At 36.5% G+C, this 24,458-nt stretch overlaps 1 protein-coding gene across 1 annotated transcript in view; it reads left to right on the top strand.

Annotated features, from left to right (window-relative positions):
• The first annotated feature begins 13,515 nt into the window (after window positions 1–13,515).
• CD34 (CD34 molecule) overlaps window positions 13,516–24,458 on the top strand; it is a 136,276-nt gene continuing 125,333 nt past the window's right edge. Inside the window, exon 1 of the mRNA XM_053706685.1 lies at window positions 13,516–13,737. Within this exon, the coding sequence (XP_053562660.1) occupies window positions 13,659–13,737 (79 nt within the window). The 5' untranslated portion in view covers window positions 13,516–13,658. The remainder of the gene's footprint in view (window positions 13,738–24,458) is intronic.

The following is a 24,458-nucleotide window of genomic DNA, read 5'->3' as shown; positions in this document are numbered from 1 at the left end:
AATTATTAGACCCATACGGGTATATTTACTATCAGTTAAGCAGGGGCTGTCAATCATCCCAATTGTATCAGATCAGGATGATTTCAATCCGCAACCTAAAAGGTGGTGGACAGGTTACGGAGCTGCAGTCTTATGACCACTGCTTCTTAACTTCCGTTTCAGGCGAGCCAACAATGGGCCTCCGAAGCAGCATCCTCTGCTTCATAAATGGAGCCCATAGCCTTTAATGGGACACGAACATCGAAATGAAACTTTCATGGTTCAGAAAGAGCGTGCAATTTTAAGGGACTTGACCATTTTCTTATATTATCATTTTTACTTTGTCTCCTTTGTATCCTTTGTTGAAATGCATACCTAAATATGCACTACTGGGAGCTAGCTGCTGATTGGTGGATATACATGACTCTTGTCAGTAGCTAACCAGATGTGTTTAGTTAGGACTCAGTAATGCATTGATGCTCTGGAGATGACTATAATTGTGTTTAACCCCTATGTATAATAGTTGTCAAATAAAATCAATTATCATCAAGTTACATTGTTTTGTTAAAAAAAAATAAAAAAAATTGGTAGGTTGGATCAAAAGCAGTAATGTTCTCTTAGGAGCTAGCTGGTAGTCAGTGGTTACACACATATATGTCTCTTGTCATTGGCTCAACAGATGTCTTCTACTAGCTCCCAGTAATGCATTGCTGCTCGGTAGATAATTTTAATGATGTGTTTAACACCTCTGCAGGAGTTAAACACATACGTATATGCAAACAATAGTGCAATAATAAAATGCTCAAAACATTGGAACATTTTCTGTTTACACTTGTATGTCCTTTTAAAAAAACAATAAGTGTGACTGTTTAAACCCAGATATTTTTTTTTTTTTTTCTGAAAATCCAAGAATCATAAGCCCAATTTACAATGGGAACAGAAGCATTCTAGATCCTTTAATATATGGCATAGATGCTTTCAATACAATGTAAATAAAGGGACAGTCTAGTCAAAAATAAACTTTCATGATTCAGATAGGGCATGTAATTTTAAACAACTTTCCAATTTACTTTTATCATCAAATTTGCATTGTTCTCTTGGTATTCTTAGTTGAAAGCTAAACCTATGTAGGCTCATATGCTAATTTGTAAGCCCTTGAAGGCCGCCTCTTATCTGAATGCATTTGACAGTTTTTCACAGCTAGAGGGGGTAAGTTCATGTGTGCCATATAGATAACATTGTGGTCACGCCCGTGGAGTTCCTTTTGATAGGGCACTGATTGGCTAAAATGCAAGTCTGTCAAAAGAACTGAGATAAGGGGCAGTCTGCAGAGGCTTAGATACAAAGTAATCACAGAGGTAAAAAGTGTATTACTATACCTGTAACTGTGTTGGTTATGCAAAACTGGAGAACGGGTAATAAAGGGATTATTTATGTTTTTAAATAATACAAATCCTGGAGAAGGCTGTCCCTTAAAGTCATGTATGTTTTTAATAGATATGTGCGATTCATTTCTCAATTCGGAAAATTCTGAAAATTCGGCGATTCAGATCGAACCGAATTTCCGAATTAAAATACTGCCAAATTTATCGAATAAATCCGAATTACTTCGGATTTATTCGGTAAATTCGGATGGCCATGGATTACACTAGTATTGTATAGTATAAATCTAATCCCACCTAACACTTACCGAAATTCCAAATTTCCGAACCGAACCGAATCCAACCGAATCCAACCAAATCCGAAACAAATCCGAACCGAATTTATTCGAATCCGAATGAATCCGAAACAAATCCGAACCAAATTGATTCAAATTTTTCCAAATTTGAATCGCTCCGAACCGAAATTTGAAAAAATCCGAATCGATCCGAACCAAACCGAATTTTTTCGCCATGCACATGTCTAGTTTTTAAGCCATAGCCAGACTACTGATCTGGTGTATTTTTTTCCATAATAATATTGTTAGCAATGCAGTCAATTGGATAATATATTGGCAGAACTATTAGAATATGTAGAGGAGGGTGCTACTGGACGCTTGTTGAACTCAGATGCCATATGTATATATGTTCTGCATCTATATCGTTCTGGTACGTGGAAATGAGAAAGCGAGACCAATCCATTTAATGGTTCCAGCAATAAGGCTTCTAATTGGCCTTACCCACCCCAGTGCTATTTTGAAGGGAAGAGCAAGAAAAGAAAAAAACAGGAGTACAAAGGGTTTCAATGCAGCAGAGAACAGGTAGGATTTAAAGGGATATAAAAACCCAAAAAAACTTATTTTGGGATTCAGACAGCGCATACATTTTTTAAAATGCTTCTAATTTACTTCTATTATCAAATTTGCTTGGTTCCTATGATATTCTGTGTTGAAAAGATACCTAGGTAGGCATCAGGAACACTTTATTGCAGGAAATAGTGCTGCCTGCTAGTGCTCTTGAAAATAGATAACATTCTTGCAAAACTGCTGCTACATAGTGCCCCAGGCATGGGCACGCTCCTAAGCTTATGTCCCTGCTTTTCAACAAAAGATAACAAGAAAACAAAGACAAATGTATAATATAAGTAAATTAGAAAGTTGTTTAAAAGCAGGTGCTCTATCTGAATCATGTAAGAAACATTTTGGGTTTCATGTCCTTTTAATTAAAATGATTGCTTCAAAACGTTAATTTATCAAGCAATATTTTCTAAAAAAAAGTACATGAATCATTTCAGTTCTGAGAATATTTTATACATACATGCTTTGCAGTGATACAAATTTTTCAGGGCCACAGTATTTAAAAACTAATAATATACATAATAATATATATTGTATGTGCTGATTACATGACTGTTACCAGTATCAGTTCCTAACACCAGTCTGCTTAAAACCTTAGTCTACAGAAATAAAACCTGTACAGCCAAGTATGGAGAAGTGAATTGTCACAGACCAGTTCGTGGGGTGTATATTGGTTCTTGCAATCATTCTGAACTTAGACTTCTCCTTTGTAAAAACAGTTATGCAACAAAGTGACATTACTTATAAGCCAGCCCCTGGGGAAAGAATAATTTATATATTTAGTCAAACATCCGAATGGCCATATTGTAAATGTTAAGAGTGACACAAGAGATGTGTTTGTATTCTGAAGTGAAAATAAAATCCTGCGTAAACTGCATATGGATCCATTTAGGTATTGATGCAATTTGGCAGCTGCAAGGAAAGGAAAGAGAGAATCTACAGAGCTCTTATGTATACCCTTTGTTATGGGTGGGGGAACTTAGACTTTGAGCCTATGTTGGATTTGCCAGTTGAGGCTGCTTTGGGAAAAAAAATGTTTGTCAAATTAACTACATATTGCCCAGTTGAGAGACTGACTGTGCTGAGTTCTTATGAAGACAGATGTCTGGTGTCAAATAAGGTTAACTATAATAATATATAATATTTTACAAATGTTTCAAATGTTTGTAAAGTTGTAGCACAAAACATAAATGAAAAGAATTACATTTTAAAAAATTCTCTATCTCTTTAGAGATTTGTTTGTTTGTTTTTGTTTTATGAATTCCCTTCTGTCTTATGTTTTACCTAACATAACTTGTGGAAATGGATACGATCAACGGCTAATGATGGACGTTTTAGTGCATTACTTAGGGTGCAAAGAAAAATTGAATTGTTAAAAAAGAAATTTCTATAATTTCTTTTTGCACAAGAAAAAGGGAAAAATGGAACAAATACAATGCACATTTAGCTTGGAAGTTTTCTTTCCTCAATGAAAGGCCTATTGTTTTATATCAAATTGGTAATATTAGGAGAGAAAAAATAAATATAAATTTGTATTGTTTCATTTTGCAAAAGAATAAATAAGTTAAACAAATTCAGATTTTTTTATTTTAATAGATTTTAATAAAAATACAAAACGAAAAATGCTCTTACATATGCACATACAAACATGCACAAACATTGTAGTGAAAAGCTGTTCACTGGAAACAAACTCAAACTTATCAGGAATATTGATTCATAGGGGCTGATTTATCATGGTCCGAATGGGGCCAAATAACCCTGTTTCCGCGTGATCCTTCAGGTTCGCCGGAAACAGGAGTTAAAAAGCAGCGGTCTTAAGACCTCTGTTCCTTAACTCGTCCACCGCCTCTGAGGCTTCGGACATCAATCCGCCCGATCGCATAGGATCTGGTTGATTGACACAACCTGCTAGTGGCCGATTGGCCACAATTCTGCAGGGGGCAGCATTGCACAAGCAGTTCACCAGAACTGCTTGTGCAATGATAAAGGCTGACAGCGTATGCTGTCGGCATTTATCGATGTCTGGAGGACATGATCACTACAGCGGATCATGTCTGCCAGACAAATGATAAATCAGCCCCATAGACTGTAATGACATTTAGTTTAAGACAATATGACATTATAAAGTCATTTTTCGTTGTGGTATCTAAAATAATATGTAGTATGATGTTTCAGCACTAAATCTTATGACTGTGGCGTGTGTCGCTATATGCTAGTCTTACTAATAAGCTATTGAGTTTCTATCCCACTGACCAGTTGAACACACCCTGTTAGTTAAAAAACAAAAAAACAAACATCTTTTACCTAACCCTTTTTATTAACACATTCCCACTGTTTGGACTTTCCATGCCGTCCTACTGCGCAGTTGTTAGGACGGCATGGAACGCCCTAACCGTTTTGCTGTTTTGAAGCAATAGAAGCTTCCTAAATGGGATTGTGGGCTGGAGGGCATGCCTAGTGTCATAGGTAATCCCCCTTTCCCGATACCATCATTGAAATTATGCAAACACATTATCGCATAGATGATCACGTAATTTAAATTTTGACTTATTTGTTTACATTGGAACTTTGCTCCGATGTAGACAAATAAGTCCTGGCACGAAGGAGTTAAAAATATTCTGTTAACATAGTTCTTTTTCATATGCATATTAGAAACTTCTTGCACTTTACGTCCGTTTAACTAATCTGGGGAGATGACAGACGTTTCCCTTTGAAAGTAATGAGCGTGTCTGAATGTCATGTTGTTTGACTTTGACTGATTCAGGTCTAACATGGTAAATAATACCATTTATATGAAATTAAATTTTTGAATAAAATACAAGTTTTGCAGAACAATTGCTTTAAAGGGACAGTCTACACCAGAATTTTTATTGTTTTAAAAGATAGATAATCCCTTTATTACCCATTTCCCAGTTTTGCATAACCAACACAGTTATACTAATATACTTTCAACCTCTGTGATTATCTTGTATCTAAGCCTCTGCAAACTGCCCCTTTTTTCAGTTCTTTTGACAGACTTGCAGTCTAGCCAATCAGTGCCTGCTCCCAGATAACTTCACGTGCAAGAGCACAGTGTTATCTATATGAAATATGTGAACTAACACCCTCTAGTGGTGAAAAACTGTTAAAATGCAATCTGAAAGAGGTGGGCTTCAAGGTCTAAGAAATTAGCATATGAACCTGCTAGGTTAAGCTTTCAACTAAGAATACCAAGAGAACAAAGCAAAATTGGTGATAAAAGTAAATTGGAAAAGTGTTTAAAATTACATGCTCTATCTGAATCATGAAAGTTTACTTTAGCCTAGACTGTCCCTTTAAGATTTTTTAATGAGATGTTAATTTCAATATCTCATTTATTTTTTTCATCCAATTTTTAAATCCAATTTTTGTGAGCCCTAGAATGTATACATGTAGAGATTTCTAACATGGCCATCATATAATACTGATGAGTTCTGTTTGAGAATTTCACATGGCCAGAGACTTCAGATATTCAAGTCCAAAGTCACAATGCATTAAACAATCAAGGGTAGCAAATATGTGATAAAAAATATACGGCTAGATTACGAGTATTGCGTTATGAGTAAAAAAAGCAGTGTTAAGCCTCATAACGCTGCTTTTTTACTACCGCTGCTATTACGAGTCTTGTAGGTACAGCTGCCCTGCACACTTTTTTTGCCTTACCGCAAATCAACTTACGCAATTTGCGTATAGTCTTTTATCAATGGGACTTCCATAGCGCCGGTATTACAAGCTTTTTTTTTTAGGCCAAAAAGTGAGCGATACAGCCTATCCCGCAAGATTCGTAACGCATTCTAAAGTCAGTAGTTATGAGTTTTACACTACAAAGCTGTAGCATAAAACTCATAACTAAAATGCTAAAAAGTACACTAACACCCATAAAACTACCTATTAACCCCTAAACCGAGGCCCTCCCGCACCGCAAACACTAAAATAAAATTGTTAATACAGCATATGTGTAACATATACAGTATAGACTTGACAGCTCAAGCCGTTATCTTTCTTATCTGTGTCACGGAGATGTAAGATTTCTCCTGTCTCTCCCGTAATCCTAACGATTCCCAGTAGGCAAACAAAGTTCTTTTAACATTTTTATACGGAGGAGTCTTTCTGCCTGATTATTCAGATTGAATTTGCTCTATCTGCACAAAGAACTATACAAACCATTACATCACAATTGGTTTGCCTGCACCATATCTCCAGCCTGTTGTTTGATACTTGGATTCAAACTTCCCTGTGACCTTACCTGTGACCTGAGAACTGGTCTCTACCTTGATACAGGATCAGTATCCAGTTAGCTGACTACTGCAGGTGTCAGCCTTCCTGTTTGCACTATCTAGTGCCTTCAAAAATTGTTGCCTGCTTGAAGACGACCTCTGCAAACCACTAGAGATCTATGCCCCGGTTATCAGTGCTTCAATCCCGGTGACGTTTTACATCGCTTGTGACACTGCATGAACTTTGTTTGCCTACTGGGAATCGTTAGGATTACGGGAGAGACAGGAGAAATCTTGCATCTCTGTGACACAGATAAGAAAGATAACGGCTTGAGCTGTCAAGTCTATACTGTATATGTTACACATATGCTGTATTAACCTTTTAATCTTGTGAGTGGCCATTTGTCGTGTGTATCTTATATTAAATTGCCTATACTCTGCATTTGAGTCCGCGCTCCTGCAATCAAGGTCTATGGAAACACCTGTTTTAGAGGATCTGCTGGAGCCTTTTGCATTATCTGACTATATACCTGACTGGATCAAGCATAAGGAAGATCCTGTGTACTTTTATCACCGGACTTGGTGTTATTTATATTTGTCAATTTTTACTCATATTTTTGAGATTCTGAATGGTTTATATTATTTATATTAGTTATAATATTGTCAAATTTCAGGTAATTTGCGCTACTTTGGTGTGTGTACACACACCAAATTTCTTTGTGTGCTATATCTAAAATAAAATTATTAACCCCCTAATCTGCCGCTCCGGACATCGCCGCCACTATAATAAACATATTAACCCCTAAACCGCTGCACTCCCGCCTTGCAAACACTAGTTAAATATTATTAACCCCTAATCTGCTGTCCCTAAAATCGCCGTCACCTACCTACATTTATTAACCCCTAATCTGCCGCCCCCAATGTCGCCGCCACTATACTATTTTTATTAACCCCTAAACCTAAGTCTAACCCTAACACCCCCTAACTTAAATATAATTAAATTAAATCTAAATCAAACCTAATATTAATAACTAAATAATTCCTATTTAAAACTAAATACTTACCTATAAAATAAACCCTAAGCTAGCTACAATATAACTAATAGTTACATTGTATCTAGCTTAGGGTTTATACAGCGCTGGTATTGGAGTGCGGTATGGAGCTAAATTTTGCTCTACGCTCATTTCTTGCATTTTAATGCCGGGTTTATAAAAACCTGTAATACCAGCGCTGTAGGTAAGTGAGTGGTGACAATAACGTGCAAGTTAGCACCGCACCCCTCATAACGCAAAACTCGTAATCTGGCCGATAGTTTGCTTTATAACAATGATGCAAAAACCCGGGTACATTTTAAAACACTTAGCTAATGCAGTTTAGTGTGTTTGGGTACTAGTACCTTGTTCATACACCATAAGGTAAACACTAAATAGCACACTGTATATAACATAATTCAACCCAGCTACATTATTTAGATAATGCATAAAAACATTGTTATGCATTAAAGCTAAAATACAACTCAAACGAATATTTAAGATTGCGACAACTTGTGACAAAACAGCGGAACAGCTCAATCAGTACTTATCATTAATATGCATCAACTTCAGAGTATTTCCAGTGGTCACTCTCTGCAGTCATTCCACAGCACTTAATGGGACATGAAACCCCTTTTTTATGTTAAAATGGTTTTTATTGGAATAACAGCATTAAACATAGTACATGTCTTATATCACTGGTTATATCAATATTACATCAGGTAATTATACACAACCTTCTCAATAAACAGCGTTTCCCAATTATCCATGCTATCATGTTTAGTTCTTGGGACTTGGGTATCTGACCTGTTGCAATTCTCATAAAAAACATTTATTACATGTACATGTTTCTTATTACCATCAAACAGTTAACAAATAAACTGATATAACTTGTGGTCACTTCGAATTTAACAATCATTTGTCCATACTAATTCTTATAAATACTTCTTTTCTTTAATTTATTATTCCTACCCTTATCTATGACGAAGGAGATTCCTCTATAGCCATGCTACTTTAACAACCAGCTCTGTGTCTTGTTTAGACCTGTGTAGATGACTTTTCTCTTTTTGTTTTTTATTTAGTATACATTCTCTGTCCCTTATACAAAAGTAAGTCAGCTAGGTTATGGTGGGTGCATTATCCAGTAAAACCAGATTTTGTGAAAAATGTCTACCGTCCCTAGTATTGTTGCTGCTGTTTCATGTAGAGAGTATGTCGTTTTAAATCTTCCTAGTATTTCTTGCCATGTCGGTACCCCCTCCTTCCAATATCTAGCTATACCCACCCTCGTAACCGTGCAAAGTATTCTAATAAAAGTGTTGATGTGTTTGTTGAGAGTGGGGATCGGGGCATTTAGTAACCCCTGGGATATAGTTAGTGATACCTGTTCGTCTAGGAGTGTGCTAAGGTAGTTTGATAATGTGGTCCAAATGTGGGCTACCCCAGGGCATTCCCACCACATGTGTAGATAGGTACCTATTGAGTTGCATCCCCTGTAACAGTTTTTGCTCTTGCCTTCCATGTAGTGTGATGTTTTGACCGGAGTTAAATACCACCGAAAGATGGTCTTGAGACTATTTTCCCTCAAATCTGCACTAATTAGTCCCCTGCATGAAGAGTAAAACAACTCTTGCCATTCTTGTGTTTCTAGTGTTGTGTTTGAGTCTTTTTCCCATTTAAGCATAACCGGTAACTTAGTATGATCTTTTGAGTTTTGTATAGCAAGATATAGCCGCAAGATAGATTGTTCAGGCCTAGTGGCGGTGCAACATAGCCTTTCCAAAGTGGTGCTGGGTTGTTTGTGTATATTTGGTATATATTTATTTAGAGCCGATAGAATCTGCAGGTATAAATACCATTGCAGTGGAATGGGCGCCAATTTTTCTTGTATTTGGTTAAAAGTCATCAGTTTGGTTTTTGTCAATAAGTCTCCTACCCTGTAAAGGCCCTTGTTCTCCCACTTGTCTAGTTGTTTCCTATATTCGGCTGGGATGAGGTACTTAAGTGGCATCTTATAAGAAAATTCCGGTAATAATCCCTTCTTATTTACTAGCAGTTTCCACTGATTAAACGAGAATATTGTAGTGGGGGAGCTATTTTTGATCTGGTGTTGTTGTAGTGATTTATCCCATATCAGGTCTCCCGCTGAATCTAGCTCTCCTATCTCTGCTTCTAATTCCTTCCAAACCAAGTTCTCTATTGAGGATCCTAACAATGCATTTTGGGACAGTCTCGATGCTTCGTAATAGCTCAGTAAGTCGGGCACCCCTATGCCCCCTAGTTGTCTATGTCTGGTTAACGTTGTGTATGGTAATCTTGTTTGTTTCCTACCATTTATGATGAAACCCCTTTTTTAAAGGGACAGTAAAGTCAAAATTAAACTTTCATTATTCACATAGAGAATGTAATTTTAAACAACTTTCCAATTTACTTCAGAGAAGCGTGATGTGAAACGCGCGTCAGGGGCGTACATGTCAGGAGCACTGTCCACTAATTTTTAATTTCGCTTACTCCTAGATTTGATAACTCGGTCCTGATATATTTCTTTAGCCAGTATAACAATAAATACAGCTCCCGCTATAGAAGGAGCTTAGCCGCAGATAGTGAAATGAAATAATTTGACTAATACAGTCAACATATTTTAATGAAAATCTTGGCATTATATCCTCAGGTTACCTTGATATGCTCCATTTATGAGTTAAAGGGACACTAAACCCAATTTTTTTCTTTCGTGATTCAGATAGAGCATGCAATTTTAAGTAACTTTCTAATTTACTCCTATTATTACATTTTCTTTGTTCTCTTGCTATCTTTATTTAAAAAGCAGGAATGTGATGCATAAGAGCTGGCCCATTTTTGGTTAAGAACCTGGGTTATGCTTGCTTATTGGTGGGTAAATGTAAGCCTCCAATAAGCAAGCGCTATCCATGGTGCTGAACCTAAAATGGGCTGGCTGCTAAGATTTACATTCCTCCTTTTAAAATAAAGATAGCAAGAGAACAAAGAAAAATTTATAATAGGAGTAAACTAGAAAGTTGCTTAAAATGTCATGCTCTATCTGAATCATGAAAGAAAAAAATGTGGGTTCAGTGTCCCTTTAAGTATTTTTAACTTAGCATGTATGTGGCGTGAATGAGGTATATATGAAACAATTTTGACACCATATTTTTATTTTTTTATTTTGTATTTTATGCACTTTCTTATATAGTATTAAAGGTGCAGCAAACTTTTTCTGCACATTTTTTCTTTTGTGCTTTTCTAGTAATAGTTAATTTGTTAGTCACCTTATAACAGGTAGCTGCTGAATACAAAAAGCTGACCTTATAACTGACTGTTATTTTTTTATTATAAAAAGTGCATAAACCCACACATTTCACCTACCTAGTTTTAGTCTTCAATGAAAGATACCAAGATAATAAAGCAAATTTGATAACAGATGTAAATTGTAAAGTTGTTTAAAATTGCATGCTTTATCTGAATCATGACAGTTTTAGTTTTACTTTACTGTCCCTTTAACTTATTTTTGCGCCATTCTGTTGTTTCTTCATTGAAGGAGCAACAATGCACTGCTGTGAGCTAGCTAAACACAGGTGAACTAATGACAAGAGGCAAATATGTGCCGCCACCAATCAGCAGATAGCTCCCAGTAGGTCATTGCTGCTCCTGAGACCACCTAGGTATATTTTTCAATGATAAATACCAACAGAACAAAGCAAAAAAGATAATGGAAGTAAATTGGAAATGTGTTTAAAATTGCTTGCTCTATTTGACTCATGAAAATATAGTTTTAGCTGTGCCTAACTATAGAGCAGTGGGTTGAAGCATAGACGTATACACAGTGTCTTGCTTGCTTGTCAGTGATTGGCTAAGTACATTCTAAGTTTGCCATTTGGGATTTTGTAAAAGATCTCTTTGTTAAAATAAAGAGCAACAGTAACTTTATTTTATTTCTTTCCACGTTTTATATTATATTGCAATGTGTGTTAAAGGGACTGAAAGGACAAAAATTAAATGTGCATGGGTGCATTTCGATTTGAAATAGAAGCATTTTTTAAATATATCTTCATTAGCAAAAATGCTTCTAGTAAAAGTTATTGCTTTTTTTCAGCGGCATACGCACATATCCTGTGAGGACCGTGCACCAGCATTCAAACACCACACCTTCTCAGACAGTCAGCAGTGGCTTGTATGATACAAATTCTGCTTCAGTAGCAATACACAACACAGCCAGCTCTCTAAGCAGGCATGTTTTTTTAAACTAGTGCACGGTACCTCACAGGATATTTGCCTATGCCGCAGAAGGCATTTTTGCTGATGAAAGTATGTTGCCAAAATGCTTATATTTCAAATTGAGATGCACCCATGAACATTTAATTTTTTACCTTTCTATCCCTTTAATAATTTGCACAGTCCCAGTGTACTGTTGCCTTTAATGTAAATTCCCTTTTCTCTCTTAACCCCATACATGTCCCTTTTTTGTTTTGAAGATAAGCCAAATTAAAGAGGAAATCCCTCTCTTGTATGAAGACCTTAGGGAAATCCATTTATCTTCTCCAATTATATTATCTTTTTTTTCCTTTAAAGGGACAATCTACTCCAGAAATGTTATTGTTTAAAAATATAGATAATCCCTTTATTACCCATTCCCCAGTTTTGCACAGCCAACACACTTATATTAATACAGTTTTTACCTCTGTAATTACCTTGTATCTAAGCCTCTGCAGATTGCCCCCTTATTTTACTTCTTTTGGCAGACTTGCATTTTAGCTAATCAGTGCCCTCTCATAAGTAACTCCATGGACGTGAGCACAATGTTATCTATATGGCACACATGAACTAATGCCCTCTAGCTGTGGAAAACTGTCCAATGCATAGATAAGAGGGCTTAGAAATTAGCATAAACACCTACCTAGGTTTATCTTTCAACAAAGAATACCAAGAGAACAAATCAAATTTGATGATAAAAGTACATTAGAAAGTTAATTAAATTACATGCCCTATCTGAATCATGAAAGTTTAATTTGGACTAGACTGTCCCTTTAATCTATAAAAAAGAACGATGCAAATACATTTGTGGTATGCACATACATACTGCATGTAGAACTAAGAACATTGCAATAGCATTTATATGCAAATATGACATACTCAAATGCATTGCTTGCTGACTTGTCTAACTCCAACAAAGGGGTAAAAAACAATTCTGACAGGCCATAAATGTAAGATGGCAGGTTCTGAGCAGGGCATGCCAAATCAGCGAATCAGGAGAATCAGTTGCATGTTGCCACCAATCACTTGCTATTTCCTGGTTGAGAGTTACAATCCTTGAAGCTCACTAGCAAGACTTTACCAATGGGCTTAACCCATTTGCAGCGAATAATTTTAAGCTGAGATCAGTCATGCAAAAATGACATACTCTTAACAATTTCTAACCATGTGCTGCTAATCTATCAGGAACAGCATCCATTGTCCCTCTTTGCCCACTAAAACGTTGTGTACTAGTGATAACTTGGTCTATAAACCACATCAACTAAACAGATGTCCCACTGAAAGCACAAATGTATTTATATGACTGCACTTTTAATATATATAGTTTAATACTAAAGATGAAACCATATAATATTTGATAATAACACAACTATTTATAAAGGTAGTTGAACCATACATACAAATATATAACAAACATGTTTTGTCACCAATGTCAATTTACAGAAGTTTTGTTACTTCTGCACAATTTTCTTAGGCAAAATAGACAGTTCTACAAAGGCAAACTTATATATTAATTTATTCAGAAAAAAAAATAAAAATAATAATATTTAAAGAAAATTGTTCAAGTAGTTAAAAAAACAAAACAAAAGCACAGTCTAGCAACAAGCAATTTAGTGAGTGGGAGGCACACACAGACAGGAAAGAGTTAAAAGGTCTGCCCTGTAATCACATAACCTAGGGGGGAGTATATAAACATATAATATGAAACATGGGACTTTGGTGACTCCACCTCATAGCTGTTTGGGTTAGACTCACACAGCACAGCACACACTCTCTGTGCCGACCTGACCTCACAAGTCATTCATATTTCCAATATCAACATTACACAGGACCTGCTCTGCTGCTTTGTCTGTGAAATCTGCAGGGATAATAATGATGCTTTTCTGCAATCTCAGAGCAATGAAAAGGAGGCTGGTTATTTGGAGTCTGCTAAACATCCTGACTGTGCTGTGTAAGTAACAATGAGAACTGCAGTTGCTGGCTGGTACAATGTAATGGAAAAGGGGATACCGTTTTCATCTTTAACATACGAATGTTCTCAGTGTTCAGGCATTGTGATGTTGATTTTTGTTTTGTTGCTAATTATTTAGAGTAATATATTGAATTTTTAAGACATGAAAATTGGTAAATAAAATCCAAATCCCAAAGGTAAAAATCAAGTAACTGTATCATATTTTCTGAGGTTGTAGCCCAGGTTTGTCCCAGGGATCCTATGCAGTGTCTATGAGCCAGATTCTCTAAAGCTCTCTGGTTTTGTGAGGTTATTTAAGTATTGCTAGTGCAGAGAGGTCCCACAAAGAATTTCATAAAGGCAAAATGTAGCTGGAGGGCTTTTATATGACTGCAAAATTCTGGGTTAGGAGAGACATATATTTTACAATGTATTGCTACCCCCACCCCCCCCCCTTACACACACAGATTATGTGGGATTTATTTATATGCTGGTGAGTTTTTGATAATAGGAATATGTCCCCAGGTGAAGCACATATTTGCTTCTCTTAAATTAACTCATTCTTGCATGCTGAGATCTAATGTATACATTTCTGTCTGTGTGTAACAGTATATATGTAGATTTGTGTCACTTAAAGGGATATGGATCCCACAATTTTTCTTTTGTGATTCAGACAGAGCATACAATTTAAAAAAAGTTTCCAATTTACTTCTATTATACATTTTGCTTTGTTCCCATGTTGAATAGATACCTAGGTAGGGGTCTGGAGCACTATATGACATGAATAAGTGCTCTTGCAAATGGATTACTTTCTTGAACATCTGCTGCCATATAGGGTTCTAGAAACATGCACACTCCTGAGCTTTTATTCAACAAGATATCAAAAGATTTAATAATAGAAGTAAATTAAAAAGGTGCTTAAAATGGTGTGCTCTATCTGAATCATGAAAGAAAACAATCTGGGTTTCATGTCCCTTTAAGAATATTTATTTGACATTTTGGCAATACATTTGTACATATATTTGACTAATAGCTCTTACAATAAAAGTGTATGACAAATTTAATTTTGCCCAATATCTGAAAAGGTTGGAAACCTCAGCTCCAACATCTGTTTTCAATTAAAGGCTCAGTGTGTGCCCTGGTAAATGTTTATGTGATACTTACATAGGGCTGTTTCATTAATTTAAATGCATCTACTCCATAGCAGCATTTAAAAATTTAAGGTGGATTTTTTTTCCCCCTTTCTTATGCTTTCTTGTGTTCAAAAGATAAAAAAAAATGTTTGAGTCCTGGTAAACTGGCAAGATTGTATGAGTGCAGTTGCTAGCATGCGCAAGATCTTGCCAATTGTGAAATAAAACTCAGGGATACCCTTTTTTTCTCTTTATATCACCCTTTTTGTCTTTGCAGATTGTTGCTTTCAGATGTTTTAGATAAAGCCCCAACATCACAAAGTCAAACAAAATATGATAATATAATTTAGGTGTGTCCAACCTCAGGACCAAAAAGCAGCATTGATTTTTAAGGTGGCAACCCATATGGGAAAGCACAAATACTGTATGTGTTTGAACCAGGGGGAAAACATTCATTACATTAAAGGGACACTGAACCCAATTTTTTTCTTTTGTGATTCAGATACAGCATGACATTTTAAGCAACTTTCTAATTTACTCCTATTATCAAATTTTCTTTATTCTCTTGGTATCTTTATTTGAAATGCAAGAATGTAAGTTTAGATGCCGGCCCATTTTTGGTGAACAACCTGGGTTGTCCTTGCTGATTGGTGGATAGAGTTAATCCACCAATAAAAAAGTGCTGTCCAGAGTTCTGAACCAAGAAAAAAGCTTAGATGCCTTCTTTTTAAAATAAAGATAGCAAGAGAACGAAGAAAAATTGATAATAGGAGTAAATTAGAAAGTTGCTTAAAATTACATGCTCTATCACAAAAGAAAAAAATTGGCTTCAGTGTCCCTTTAATATTATAATATCAATATTACTCTTCTCGAAAAAAAGGTATACTGATGAAGATATAGGAAAATAGAAAATGTAAAGATTCTGAATTTGTGTGCCCGTGTCGTTACAATATCACAGACACATCAGTGCATAATGTCACTAGGCTCTTGTACAAGTCATATTGATGACATATTTAAATTTTAAAAAAATAATTCACTCCATTTAAAGGGACAGTCTACCATATAATTGTTATTGTTTTAAAAGATAGATAATCCCTTTATTACCCATTCCCTAGTTTTGCATAACCAACACATTTATAGTAATATACTTTTTACCTCTGTGATTACCTTGTATCTAGGAACCTTCTTCCAGCCCCTGATCACATGACTGTGACTGTTTATTATCTATTGTCTTAAATTTAGCATTGTTTTGTGCTAAATCTTAAATAACCCCCTGTGCCTGAGCACAGTGTTATCTATATGGCCCATGTGTACTTTCTGTCTCTTTGTGTTGAAAAGAGATTTAAAAAGCATGTGATAAGAGGCAGCCCTCAAAGGCTTTGAAATTAGCATATGAGACTACCTATGTTTAGTTTAAACTAAGAATACCAAGAGAAAAAAGCAAATTTGATGATAAAAGTAAATTGGAAAGTTGATTAAAATTAAAAGTCCTATCTGAATAATGAAAGTTTAATTTATACTAGACTGTCCCTTTAAATCAGTACAGTACTTGTTGAATTATTAGAGGGACAGAAGTTTAATTGAAACGTTCATGATTCAAATAGAGCATACAATTTAACAAAAGAAAATTTCCAATTTACTTCTATTAAAGGACCACTAAAGACATTAGAACTTAATAATCAACATATACATAATGAAAAGACAATGCAAAAGCACTTGGGGCCAATTCTATAAAATCTGGTCTAGATGTGGTTTTCTACACCGACATTTGTAAGGGCAGCCCTCATGGAATTCTATTAAAAAAAGGGTCTATCCCTGCGAGTGGCGAGATGTCTCCCAAAGAAATAATGAGAGCGCTTTGCTATGTAAAAGTTTGCAATGGAGTACGAAGTACAGAAGGAGATCCCGGTGTATGTTAAAACTTTAATATTATGCCTAATACACATCAAATTGCGCTGTTTTCAGTGAACTGTACCTTAAAGGGACACTCAAGTCAAAATTAAACTTTCATGATTCAGATAGAGCTTGCAATTTTAAACTATTTTCCAATTTACTTCCATTAACAAAATGTGCACAGTCTTTTTATATTTACACTTTTTTAGTCACCAGCTCCTATTGAGCATGTGCAAGAATTCACAGAATATACATATATGCATTTGTGATTGGCAGATGGCTGTCACATGATACAGGAGGAGTGGACATAGACAAAACTTTGAAATATGTCAGAAAAAAATCTACAACTCATTTGAAGTTCAGACTAAGTGCTATTGAATTGTCTTGTTATCATACATCTGTTGGTTATGCAAATCTACTGTATTTTCTGGTCCTTTCAAATTGCTGCTACTTTTGTAAGCATCATTTTCCTTTCAGAGCAATTAGTGTTACGAGTATTTTGCTAAAAGCTTGGCATCTTTTAAGCCGCAAGAAAAAACAGATCTTTTGGGCGAAAATTTTATAGAATTACACTGGGATTTAATAGACAGTTTCATAGATATGCCTATGGAACACCCATATTCAGCCCATTTTACGAAAAAACAACAACTACGCTTTGTATGTTATACTTGTAAGTACTTAAATTACGTTTTACGCTGTGCATATTTAATACGATTTATTCCTGTGTAATTTACATACATTTACATTTTTGGTGAACAATTTTGTTACAATTTTCGATGCACCTTAACAATAAAAAAAAATTCCTACCTATTTTTGTGTGAATGGTTCAATTATTTGTTTTGCCTGATTTTTAAATTACGATTTTCATTGTGCTCTTTAGTAATGTCTGCATCTCCTTCCCATAAAAAAATGCAGTATACGCCCATTAACGAGACAACCTGTTTTCAGGGTAAAAGTGGCTTTATAGAATTCTACGTGGGAAATAGAAGGCCTGGAGAGCATTCTTATAGAATCTCACAAGCCCAGAGAATATTTTATAATCAGGCCCTTAGTCTGAATATCAGATGAGTAATAGATTTTTTTTCGATACATTTTAAAGTTACTTCCCACTGACATGTGACAGCCAACAGCCAATCGCAATATGCATATACGTATATTCTGGGAATCCTTGCACATGCTCAGTAGCAGCTGGTGCCTCAGAAAGTGTGCATGTACAAATATTTGCATATTTAGCTAATGAAAGTGAATTGGAAAGTTTTTTTAAATTGTATATCTGAATCATGAAAGTTTAAAGTAGACTTTTGTGTTCCTTTGAGACAACATTCCTGAAGTGAGCATGAGTTGAGCACCTTATGACAGACATTTTTGCAACAATGTAATTCACCTTTGTGTGTTCTAAAAAAATGTTTGTCTGGCTTCTCAGTATTCAGTATCAGATGAATCCTAAATTACAAATAAAAATGTCACCCCTGCCATGTAATAATGTAACCATGGGTGTCCATCCTCAGGCCCAAAGGCAAACATTTAGCCCTTCATTGGTTTTAATTTGCTTTAATTAACCAAAGTGTATAGATTAGATACATATGGATACAGTGTGCGTGTGTAAAACAATATTGTGTGTGGGTGAAAGTCTTGGTGAGTTCCCACACTTTATTTTGTAGGACTTGACCCCTGAAAATTGTTTTTTTTTTTTTTAAATTAAATGATTTAAGTTTCATTTTGATTTTGAAGTCCCTTAAAAGGGACACAAAACCCACATTTTTACCTTTCATAATTCAAATAGAGTATGTGATTTTAAACAACTTTCCAATTTACTGCTATAATCAAATTAGTTTTGTTCTTTTCATATCATTTGTTGAAAAGGCTATCTAGGTAGCCTTGTGAGCTACTGATTGGTGGCTGCAAATTAGAATAATAATAATAATAGAAGTAAATTGGAAAGTTGTTTAAAATTATATTTTATTGGAATCATGAAAGAAAAATATGTGGTTTCATGTCCCTTTAAGATGCAAAAAAATATACTCCTGATATGATTTGATGAGAATTTCTACACAACATAATGGACAGATCTTTTGCACCAATATTTTATGAATTTTGGCAAAGAGATTAATTCCGTGGCTTTATTTGGTGGTAAAATGCGCAGAACATTAATAGACATGTGTAGTAGAATAAAAGGGTGAATCAAATATGTGAGCATACACAGATGGCATTTTAATATAACTTTTTATATTGATTCTGAATGTTATTTTGATCTGGACATATGTAAAATCAGGGAATCTAGGGCCCAATTCCTTTAAAGCTATCTGGTCTAGTGAGATTATTTGAGATCTCAAATAGTTTTACAAAGATAAATTTTAGCTTGAGAGCTGGTTACTTTGCTAAAAAAGTTTTGCTTAATGTCTCTTAATGGAACAGTAAAATATTCATGATTCGTTATCACTCCACTTGATGCTGGGATAACAAGACTACCAGTCAGGATTGTTTTATAGTGAAACATCTGAAAGGATCCTAGCAGAATACAAGGGCCATGACTAGCCCAGAAGAAGTGGCTAAAGGTCAGTTGCTTGGTGCTCATGCTGTACAATTACAACATCTGGATTCCAAGTTGGACCAAGTTATTGCTATGTTTTAGAATCTATCTCAGACCCTTACTGGAGTTCCAACTTCTTTACCTCCAGGGAGAGAGTCTGTTTCCGCTACTGAGTCTACTTCTCTGAAACTTCCTTTGCTAGAGAAATTCAATAGGAATCCAGAGAACTGCAGAGGTTTCCTCAATCAATGTCTGCTACACTTCAAATGTAATCCTTCAGTGTATTCATCCTCTTCATCTAAAGTCTCTTTCATAATCTCTCTTCTGAAAGGCAAGGCTCTGACCTGGGTATCACCTCTTATTGAGAAAGACAATCCGGTACTTAACCACTTTGAGACTTTTCTTTCTACCATAAAGAGTGTCTTTGATATACCTGGAAGAACAGTCACTGCTGAATGATCTATTCTGGATCTTCAACAGGGTAACTGTCCAGTATCCCAATATGCTATTGACTTAAGGACCCTTGCTGCCTAAGACAGGTTGGGATAACAAAGCACTAAAAGCTGCATTTCGGAAGGGATTATCTTACCGTCTGAAAGATGAATTGGTCTATAGAGAGATTCCTGAATCGCTTAACTCCTTCATCTAGATGTGTATCTGATTAGATAATCGACATCTAGAAAGGATTTAAGAATGCAAGAGATCTTGAAGGCCCAGCAGACAACCCAATAGAACCCAATTCCTTCAACCACCTACACCCCCAGCTCATCTGGTGAAAAGACTGAAGAGCTTATGGAAGTTGGCTCTCTTCATCTTTCAAACTCTGAGCGACTTAGAAGGTGTAGCTTGGGGTTATGCTTATATTCAGGACAAAAGGGTCACCTTTTATTGTAATTGTCCAACCCGTCCAGTAAAAGACAAAGCTTAATTCAGGTGAGAGGAGCTGAATTAAACCATATCAAATCTTCTATCTCTTCCCAATTTATGTTTTATGTTCCTGTAACCCTGCACTTTAATGCTACTACCCTTCACTTACAAGCCATGAGTGATTCAGGAGCTGCAGGAGTCTTCATGGGTGAACAATTTCCCTTTAGGAATGGGATTCCTTCTATCCTCGGGACTGTTCCTCTCCGAGTATCCACTATTAGCAGTCAACCATTAGGTACTGGCATCATACAATATGAAACCAAACATTTTCATTTTACCGTAGGAGTGCTTCATAAGAAAATTGCGTTTCAACCTGGTCTCTTCTTCCTGATACCAACTAATCTTGGGTTTACCTTGGCTCAAGACTCATGATCCTCTTTTCTGTTGGTCTTCTGGAGATCTTCTGTCCTGCGGGGGTACACAGTGCATTGACCACTGTAGTCCTATTTCACTCAAAAGACCTTCCTGCAATATTACCTCTGTCTCCGGACTCCCAGAATTGCCTCCAGAGTACAAAGATTTTACTGATGTGTTCTCCAAATCTAAAGCCGAAGAATTACCTCCTCATTGAGTATTTGACTGTCCTATTGATCTCCTCCCTGGCTCCCCTTTACCTAAGGGTAAGACTTATTTATTATATGTTCCTGAGACTAAAGCCCTTGAGCAATATATTTCAGAAAACCCTGAGAGAGGCTTCATTCCTCTATCCACTTCACCAGCAGGGGTAGGATTCTTCTTCGTCTCTAAAAACCGCGGAGGATTGCGTCCCTGTATCGACTATCGGGCTCTTAATAAGATTACCATCAAGAATAGTTATCCGCTACCCCTTATACCTGAACTGTTTGACTATCTGAAAGGGTCTACTATCTTCACAAAATTGGACCTTAGGGGAGCCTATAACTTGATCCGTGTCCAAGAAGGAGATGAGTGGAAGACTGATTTAATGCCAGGTTTGGACATTATGAGTATCTTGTGATGCCTTTTGGGCTATGTAATGCCCCAGCAGTCTTTCAAAATTTTGTGAATGAGGTATTCAGAGACTATTTGAATCAATTTGTGATCATCTATTTGGATGATATCCTGATCTTTTCTGCAAACCCAGAGGTTCACATTAAGCATGTTTGTTTGGTCCTTCAATGACTCAGAGATAATGATCTTTTTACCAAGTTCGAGAAATGTTTCTTCTATCAAACGAAAATCCCTTTCCTGGGTTATATCATATCCAAACTAGGATTTGAGATGGATTCTGGTAAATGGTCTGCCATTCTTGACTGGCCACAACCCACTACCCTGAAAGAGTTACAGAGGTTCTTGGGATTTGCCAATTACTACTGAAAGTTCATCAAGAATTTTGCTTCTATTTGTACCCCTCTTACCAATCTAACATGTAAGGGTGCCAATTGGTCTGAGCCTGCCATCCAAGCTTTCAAACTCCTTAAAGAGGCCTTTTGTTCCGCCACTGTACTTCATCATCCTAAACCTGCAAACCAGTTTATCTTTAGAAGTGGATGCATCTGATGTTGGAGCTGGTGCAATCCTTTCCCAAAGAGATCCAAAAACTTCTCGAATACATCCAGTTGCTTTCTTTTCTCGGAAATTCTCCCTTTCCGAACAACACTATGATGTGGGAAATAAATAATTGTTAGCCATAAAGATGGCATTGGAAGAATTGCGACACTTATTAGAGAGGACTCATGTTCCTTTTATGATTCTCACTGATCACAAAAACCTTCTTTTTGTCCAATCTACCAAAAGACTTAATGCCCGACAAGCCAGATGGTTATTCTTCTTCTGACGATTCAATTTTGTGTTGTCTTTTGTTCTTGAAACTAAAAATGTCAAAGTGGATGCATTATCCAGAGAATTCCCTTCTAAAGTAACCATGTCTTCTTCCGAGACCATCATCTCTTCAGATAGAATAATCGCTCATATTGATGCTTCTGCTCTCAAGAGTCTTAGGACTGCACAAACTCTAATTCCCTCTATAATTCATCTACCTTACAATTGTCTTTATGTACCTAAGAAACTACGTGTCAAACTTCTTGCTTGGGCACATGACAACAAATTCTCTGGAAATCCTGGAATCAAATATACCCTGGAGAGGCTGGGAAGGCATGTATGGTGGCCGACATTACAAAATTATGCTAAAAAATATGTTTCTTCTTGTTCTATCTGCATATCGAATAAGACCTCCAGAAAACCACCTCCAGGTCTTCTCCATCCACTTCCTGCTCCTCATCTTCCTTGGACCCATATAACTATGAACTTTATCACTGATCTGCCTCCTTCAGATGATTATACTACTGTATGGGTAGTTGTTGACCGGTTCTCTCGTATGGCTCACGTCATTGCCTTACCTGGTCTACCTACAGCAGAGAAACTATTCGGCCTCTTCATCCAACATATCCTTCATCACCATTGTCTTCCACTGATATTGTTTCTGATCGGGGAACTCAGTTTGTGGCTATGTTCTGGAGAGCTTTCTGCAAACAACTGGGTATTACTATATCTCTTTCCATAGCATTCCATCTGTAGACAAATGGACTCACTGAGCATACCAATCAGTCTTTAAAAGTTTACCTCTGACACTATGTCAATGCTCATCAAGATAATTAGTCCTCCTTGTTACCTCTGGCCGAATTAGCCCACAACACTCAATGGAATGCCTCCCTAAAGACTACTCCAGCTCAAGCAGCTTTGGTATATCTACTTCAAACCTTTCCTACTGCTTCCCAAAGAGTACGCTCTCTCATCAGACACTGGTGAAACGTTCACCAGTCTTTACTCCATTCCCTTACTAAAGCCAAGACTTTCGCTGATCGTCACAGATCTATTTGTGTCCTTCCTCGATTTGGCAGTAAAGTATGACTCTCTACCCGACATTTGAAGTTGAAGCAACCCTCAGCTAAGCTCGTCCATGGTTTTTTGGACTATTCCGTGTCTTACAGAAAGTGGGTCCTGTTTCCTTTAAACTAGCCTTACCCTCTGCCTTCTGAGTACACCCTGTTTTTCATGTATCGTTACTCAAACCCACAATATATTCATAGTACTCCTGTCCAGTCCATCTTCCTCCTCCTCTTGTAGTTGATGGTCATCAGGAATACGAAGTGTCTCGTATTGGTAGACTGGAAAGGTTATTCGGTGGTGGATCGAACCTGGATACCTGCTACCAATGTTCATGCTTCTAGGCTGGTTTGTTCCTTCCACCGTTCCCATCCCAATATCCCTAGGTCCTCGATATTGAACTTTAGCTTGTGACCTGAATCTCCTTTTACTATTCTTCTGCCTGCTGATTTCACCTTGTTTGTTGCCCGATTGGTTCTGACCTCGGATTTCCCAGACTACTCTTTTGGATTCTGATTCCTGTGACTGTTTGGTTTGACCCCTGGCTTGTCGACTCCGCTTTAACCTTACCGGTCTCTTCCTGGTATACAGCTCTTATTATACTCCTATACAATATTCATCTTCCTTCTGGGTCCTATCGCTACTATCCTAATAGATTTTTCCGGCCAGGATTGGTTTGATAGCGAAATATCTGAAAGGATCCTAACAATCACTTAGTTAAGGTTTCATAGATTAAAACCTACCTTGAAACAAAGCTTTAATGTTTAATAAAATTATATTTTAGCTTCCCCTGTAAAAAACCATAAAGACCGCCCATAAATGTAGGCTGGAGTTACAGATAATGGATGCCATCCCTTCCTCCAATGGCGCTGCAGCAATGATCAGCTAATTACAATATTTAAATAAACGCCTCTTCCTTAATCTCGGCATGTGCTTTGTAATTTGTGGACACTCGCATGCGCAATGCACTGTGACTTTCCAGTTGTCGATTTTTGTACGCCTACTCTAACAGTTCAGGAGATTCATATCAAGTACGATATGCGCATGTGTTGCCTCAAGTTAGTATAAAGACACCATATTAGTTCTAACTAGGTAGAACTCAGAAATTTGGATGCATAATTAACTAAAAGAAGGGTGTGGCAGAATTTATATTTTCGATTGCAATTTGCATGTAAAGTATACAAATGGCTAATAGGTGTTATTTGCTGATTTTAACAACTGGATATGGTTTTAAATTATGCCCATGATTAACCAAAACATGCAAAGTTCTATTTATATTGTGTCTATTATTTGCTAAGTTTTTTTTGTGCATTTTTCCTACTTATTTGCTAGGGAGCCCCCGGAGAAATGTGCTAAGGAACATTATGTGTGGGAGAGACGTATTGTGTGGTGGT

This window comes from Bombina bombina, chromosome 3 (genome assembly GCF_027579735.1).
Source record: "Bombina bombina isolate aBomBom1 chromosome 3, aBomBom1.pri, whole genome shotgun sequence".
In the NCBI taxonomy this organism is placed as follows: domain Eukaryota; kingdom Metazoa; phylum Chordata; class Amphibia; order Anura; family Bombinatoridae; genus Bombina; species Bombina bombina.
Note: the sequence above shows the minus strand (reverse complement) of the source record. Positions and strands in the feature narration are given on the sequence as shown.